Source organism: Oncorhynchus clarkii, chromosome 17 (assembly GCF_045791955.1).
Source record: "Oncorhynchus clarkii lewisi isolate Uvic-CL-2024 chromosome 17, UVic_Ocla_1.0, whole genome shotgun sequence".
Classification (NCBI taxonomy): domain Eukaryota; kingdom Metazoa; phylum Chordata; class Actinopteri; order Salmoniformes; family Salmonidae; genus Oncorhynchus; species Oncorhynchus clarkii.
Window position 1 is genome coordinate 980,012 of NC_092163.1, and position 7,896 is coordinate 987,907.

The following is a 7,896-nucleotide window of genomic DNA, read 5'->3' on the forward strand; positions in this document are numbered from 1 at the left end:
TCCATCTCTTCCCTACCTCCCTCCCCTCTCCGTCCCTCCATCTCCTCCCTACCTCCCTACCTCCCTCCCCTCGCCGTCCCTCCAACTCCTCCCTACCTCCCTCCCCTCTCCGTCCCTCCAACTCCTCCCTACCTCCTTCCCCTCTCTGTCCCTCCACCTCCTCCCTAACCTCTCCGTCCCTCCCTACCTCCCTACCTCCCTCCCCTCTCCGTCCCTCCATCTCTTCCCTACCTCCCTCCCCTCTCTGTCCCTCCATCTCCGCCCTACCTCCCTCCCTTCTCCGTCCCTCCACCTCCTCCCTAATTCCCTCCCCTCTCCGTCCCTCCATCTCCTCCACCTCCTCCCGCCCCTCTCCGTCCTTCCAACTCCTCCCTACCTCCCTCCCCTCTCCATCCCTCCAACTCCTCTCTACCTCCCTCCCCTCTCTGTCCCTCCCTACCTCCCTCCCCTCTCCGTCCCTCCACCTCCTCCCGCCCCTCTCCGTCCTTCCACCTCCTCCCTCCCCTCTCCATCCCTCCAACTCCTCTCTACCTCCCTCCCCTCTCTGTCCCTCCCTACCTCCCTCCCCTCTCCGTCCCTCCACCTCCTCCCGCCCCTCTCCGTCCTTCCACCTCCTCCCTAACCTCTCCGTCCCTCCATCTCCTCCCTACCTCCCACCCCTCTCCGTCCCTCCATCTCCTCCCTACCTCCCTTCCTCCCTCCCCTCTCCGTCCCTCCACCTCCTCCCTCCCCTCTCCGTCCCTCCACCTCCACCCTCCCCTCCCCTCTCCACCTCTCCAGGTATTATTTGTGATGGTAGACGTGGACGAGCCGAGGAATGGTAGAATGTTGGAGTATTTCCGTGTCCGGGAGAGTGAGGCTCCGATGGTGCGATTGGTTAATCTGACGAGTCACGTGACCTATCACCTGCCGTCCGACACACTGGACACGCCCACCATTATAGCGTTCTGTAAGACCTACCTGGATGGCAACGCACAGGTACACAGAGCCACACACACACACACACACACACACACACACACACACACACACACACACCTTCATACACCAATTAAACATACTTCACAAGGTCCACATGTTCACTTAAAGTTTGTGTGTGTGTCTCTGTGTGTGTGTGTGTGTGTGTGTGTGCCTCTATCTCTCTCTCTCTGTGTGTGTGTGTGTGTGTGTGCATCTATCTCTCTCTCTCTGTGTGTGTGTGTGTGTGTGTGTGTGTGTGTGTGTGTGTGTGTGTGCGTGCGTGCGTGTGTGCGTGTGTGTGCGTGTGTGTGTGTGTATATATATATATATGAAACAGCCTAAGATGCAGAGTGAGGCTCTGCCTGCTGACTGGGACCAGAAGCCAGTTATACAGCTGGTAGGAGAGAACCTGGAGAGACTGGCCTTCAACCCTGACAAGACAGCCTTCATAATGTTCTGTAGGTACACACACACACACACACACACACACACACACACACACACACACACACACACACTCTGGGTTCTATTCTAGGAATAGATAGATAGAATGTGGTGTTCCTCAGGGTTCTATTCTAGGAACAGATAGATAGAATGTGGTGTTCCTCAGGGTTCTATTCTAGGAACAGATAGATAGAATGTGGTGTTCCTCTGGGTTCTATTCTAGGAACAGATAGATAGAATGTGGTGTTCCTCTGGGTTCTATTCTAGGAACAGATAGATAGAATGTGGTGTTCCTCTGGGTTATATTCTAGGAATAGATGGATAGAATGTGGTGTTCCTCAGGGTTCTATTCTAGGAACAGATAGATAGAATGTGGTGTTCCTCAGGGTTCTATTCTAGGAACAGATAGATAGAATGTGGTGTTCCTCAGGGTTCTATTCTAGGAATAGATGGATAGAATGTGGTGTTCCTCTGGGTTCTATTCTAGGAACAGATAGATAGAATGTGGTGTTCCTCAGGGTTCTATTCTAGGAACAGATAGATAGAATGTGGTGTTTCTCAGGGTTCTATTCTAGGAATAGATAGATAGAATGTGGTGTTCCTCAGGGTTCTATTCTAGGAACAGATAGATAGAATGTGGTGTTCCTCAGGGTTCTATTCTAGGAATAGATAGAATGTGGTGTTCCTCAGGGTTCTATTCTAGGAATAGGTAGATAGAATGTGGTGTTCCTCAGGGTTCTATTCTAGGAATAGATAGAATGTGGTGTTCCTCATGGTTCTATTCTAGGAATAGATGGATAGAATGTGGTGTTCCTCAGGGTTCTATTCTAGGAACAGATAGATAGAATGTGGTGTTCCTCAGGGTTCTATTCTAGGAACAGATAGATAGAATGTGGTGTTCCTCAGGGTTCTATTCTAGGAATAGATGGATAGAATGTGGTGTTCCTCTGGGTTCTATTCTAGGAACAGATAGATAGAATGTGGTGTTCGTCAGGGTTCTATTCTAGGAATAGATAGATAGAATGTGGTGTTCCTCTGGGTTCTATTCTAGGAACAGATAGATAGAATGTGGTGTTCCTCTGGGTTCTATTCTAGGAATAGATAGATAGAATGTGGTGTTCGTCAGGGTTCTATTCTAGGAATAGATAGATAGAATGTGGTGTTCCTCTGGGTTCTATTCTAGGAATAGATAGAATGTGGTGTTCCTCAGGGTTCTATTCTAGGAATAGATAGAATGTGGTGTTCCTCAGGGTTCTATTCCAGGAATAGATAGATAGAATGTGGTGTTCCTCAGGTTTCTATTCTAGAACCTCTGTTATTTTATCATGCTTATATACATGTTATCATTCACTGACACACTCAAAACATCCTGATCCCGGTATGTTTCAACTACAGCCTGCGTCCTAATTGTGTGTTTGTGTGTGTGTGTTTGTGTGTTTGTGTGTGTGTTTGTGTGTTTGTGTGTGTTTGTGTGTTTGTGTGTAGACCTGCCCTACAGTGAAGAGAGTCGTTCTCTGTTCCCACTGTGGGAGGAGTTAGCCCTTCACTTCCTGGACAGAGAGGAAGTTGTCATCGCTCGCATCGACGCCTCGGCCAATGACTTCAACCTGTCGATGAGAGAACGCTACCCCGCCCTCCGCCTGTTCCCCGCGCTGCACGCAGAGAGGGTACACACATTTTACACACTATATATACACACTATATATACACATTATATATACACACTATACACACTATATATACACATTATATATACACACTATACACAGTATATATACACACTATTTATACACACTATACACACTATATATACACACTATATATACACATTATATATACACACTATATATACACATTATATATACACACTATATATACACATTATATATACACACTATACACATTATATATACACACTATATATACACACTATACACACTATATATACACACTATACACACTATACACACTATATATACACACATTATACACACTATTTATACACACTATACACACTATATATACACACTATATGCACTAAATATACACTGTATATACACACTATATATACACACTATATATACACACTATATATACAATATACACACTATATATACACACTATATATACACACTATATATACACACTATACACACTATATATACATATTATATATACACACTATACACACTATATATACACACTATACACACTATATAAACACACATTATACACACTATTTATACACACTATACACACTATATATACACACTATATACACACACTATATTCACTAAATATACACATTATATACACACTATATATACACACTATACACACTATATATACACACTATATATACACACTATATATACACACTACATATATACACACATTATACACACTATATATACACACTATATACACAAACATTATGCACACATTATACACACTATATATACACATTATATATACACACTATATATACACACATTATATACACTATATACACAAACATTATGCAAACATTATACACACTATATATACACATTATATATACACACTATATATAAACACTATATATACACACATTATATACACACTATACACACTATATATACACACATTATACACACATTATACACACTATATATACACACTATATATACACACTATATATACACACTATATATACACACACACACATTATACACACTATATATACACACTATATATACACACTATATACACACACACACACACACACACACACACACACACACACACACACACACATTATACACTTTATACACACACATTATACACACTATATATACACACTATATATACACACATTATATACATACACACACACACACACACACACACACACACACACACACACACACACACACACACACACACACATACACACACACACACATTATATACACACTATATATACACACTATATATACACTCTATACACACTATATATACACACTATATATACACACTATACACACTATATACACTATATATACACACTATATATACACATTATATATACACACTATACACACTATATATACACACTATATATACACACTATACACACTATATATACACACTATATATACACACATTATACACACTATTTATACACACTATACACACTATATATACACACTATATATACACATTATATATACACAATATTTATACACTATATATACACACTATACACATTATATATACACACTATATATACACACTATCTATACACACTATACACACTATATATACACACTATATACACACTATATATACTATATATACACAATATACACACTATATATACACACTATATATACACACTATATATACACACTATACACACTATATACACACTATATATACACACTATACACATTATATATACACACTATATATACACACTATCTATACACACTATACACACTATATATACACACTATATACACACTATATATACTATATATACACAATATACACACTATATATACACACTATATATACACACATTATACACACTATATACACACATTATACACACTATATATACACACATTATACACACTATATATAAACACTATATATACACACTATATATACACACATTATACACACTATATATACACACTATATATAAACACTATATATACACACTATATATACACACATTATACACACTATATATACACACTATATATAAACACTATATATACACACTATATATACACACATTATACACACTATATATACACACTATATACACAAACATTATGCACACATTATACACACTATATATACACATTATATACACACTATATATACACACACATTATATACACACTATATATACACACTATACACACTATATATACACACTATATACACTATATATACACACATTATACACACTATATATAAACACTATATATACACACATTATATACACACTATACACACTATATATACACACATTATACACACTATATATACACATACACACATTATACACACTATATATACACACACACACATTATACACACTATATATACACACATTATACACACTATATATACACACTATATATACACACATTATACACACTATATATACACACTATATATACACACATTATATACACACTATATATACACACTATATACACTATATATACACACTATATATACACACTATATATACACACATTATATACACACTATATATACACACTATATGTACACACTATATTATACACATTATACACACTATATATACACACTATATATACACTTTATACACACTATATATACACATTATATATACACATTATACAGTTGAAGTCAGAAGTTTACATACACCTTCGCCAAATACAAATTCCTGACATTTAATCTTAGTAAAAATTCCCCGTTTTAGGTCAGTTAGGATCACCACTTTATTTTAAGATCGTGAAATGTGAGAATAATAGAGAGAATGATTTATTTCAGCTTTTATTTCTTTCATCACATTCCCAGTGGGTCAGAAGTTTACAGACACTCAATTAGTATTTGGTAGCATTGCCTTTTAAATTGTTTAACTTGGGTCAAGTGTTTCGGGTAGCCTTCCACAAGCTTCACACAATAAGTTGGGTGAATTTTGGCCCATTCCTCCTGACAGAGCTGGTGTAACTGAGTCAGGTTTGTAGGCCTCCTGTCAGAGCTGGTGTAACTGAGTCAGGTTTGTAGGCCTCCTGACAGAGCTGGTGTAACTGAGTCAGGTTTGTAGGCCTCCTGACAGAGCTGGTGTAACTGAGTCAGGTTTGTAGGCCTCCTGACAGAGCTGGCTGGAGTAACTGAGTCAGGTTTGTAGGCCTCCTGACAGAGCTGGAGTAACTGAGTCAGGTTTGTAGGCCTCCTGACAGAGCTGGTGTAACTGAGTCAGGTTTGTAGGCCTCCTGACAGAGCTGGTGTAACTGAGTCAGGTTTGTAGGCCTCCTGTCAGAGCTGGTGTAACTGAGTCAGGTTTGTAGGCCTCCTGACAGAGCTGGTGTCCTGACAGAGCTGCCTCCTTGCACGCACACACTTTTTCAGTTCTGCCCACAAATGTTCTATGGGATTGAGGTCAGGGCTTTGTGATGGCCACTCCAATACCTTGACTTTGTTGTCCTTAAGCCATTTTGACATAACTTTGGAAGTATGTTTGGGGTCATTGTCCATTTGGAAGACCCATTTGTGACCAAGTTTTAACTTCCTCACTGATGTCTTGAGATGTTGCTTCAATATATCCACAGCATTTTCCTCCATCATGATGCCATAATTTTTGTGAAGTGCACCAGTCCCTCCTGCAGCAAACCACCCCCACAACATGATGCTGCCACCCTCGTGCTTCACGGTTGGGATGGTGTTCTTCGGCTTGCAAGCCTCCCCCTTTTTCCTCCAAACGTAACGATGGTCATTATGGCCAAACAGTTCTATTATTGTTTCATCAGACTAGAGGACATTTCTCCAAAAAGTAAGATCTTTGTCCCCATGTGCAGTTGCAAACCGTAGTCTGTCTTTTTTATGGCGGTTTTGGAACAGGGGCTCCTTCCTTGCTGAGCGGCCTTTCAGGTTATGTTGATATAGGACTCGTTTTACTGTGGATATAGATACTTTTGTACCTGTTTCCGCCAGCATCTTCACAAGGTCCTTTGCTGTATCTCTCTCCAGGTGGTAGCCTACTCTGGTCAGAGGAACCTGAAGGATCTGGTTCAGTTTCTGGAGAAAGAGATGGAAAGAGCCAAGAAGGACAGGGCCCAAGTATGTCACCTTTAACCCCTGACCTCTCCTCCAACCCCTGACCTCTCACTCGCCCCTAAACTCTAACCTTCATGTGGAGAAAGAGATGGAAAAAGTCACCTTTCCTGACCTCTCCTAACCCTTGACCTCTCCAAACCCCTGAGCTCTCCTAACCCCTGACCACTATTAACCCCTGATCTCTCCTAACCCCTGACCCCTCTCCTAACCCCCCTGATCTCTCCTAACCCCTGACCCCTCTCCTAACCCCCCTGACCCCTCTCCTAACCCCTGACCCCTCTCCTAACCCCCCTGATCTCTCCTAACCCCTGACCTCTCCTAACCCCTGACTTCTCCTAACCCCTGGTCTCTCCTAACCCCTGACCTCTCCTAACCCCTGACCTCTCCTAACCCCTGACCTCTCCTAACCCCTGACCTCTCCTAACCCCTAATCTCTCCTAACCCCTAATCTCTCCTAACCCCTGACATCTCCTAACCCCTGACCCCTCTCCTGACCTCTCTAACCCTAAAGAGGACATGTGTCTGTTTTACTGTGTCTCTGTCTCCTAAAGAGGACATGTGTCTGTTTTACTGTGTCTCTGTCTCCTAAAGAGGACATGTGTCTGTTTTACTGTGTCTCTGTCTCCTAAAGAGGACATGTGTCTGTTTTTAATACTCTCCCTCTCCCTC

At 40.8% G+C, this 7,896-nt stretch overlaps 1 protein-coding gene across 1 annotated transcript in view; it reads left to right on the forward strand.

Moving 5' to 3' along the window:
* LOC139370024 (protein disulfide-isomerase-like) overlaps window positions 1–7,896 on the forward strand; it is a 60,088-nt gene that overhangs the window by 48,794 nt on the left and 3,398 nt on the right. The window contains exons 7-10 of the mRNA XM_071109317.1: window positions 781–978; window positions 1,298–1,418; window positions 2,890–3,071; window positions 7,141–7,230. Of these exons, the coding sequence (XP_070965418.1) occupies window positions 781–978; window positions 1,298–1,418; window positions 2,890–3,071; window positions 7,141–7,230 (591 nt within the window). The remainder of the gene's footprint in view (window positions 1–780; window positions 979–1,297; window positions 1,419–2,889; window positions 3,072–7,140; window positions 7,231–7,896) is intronic.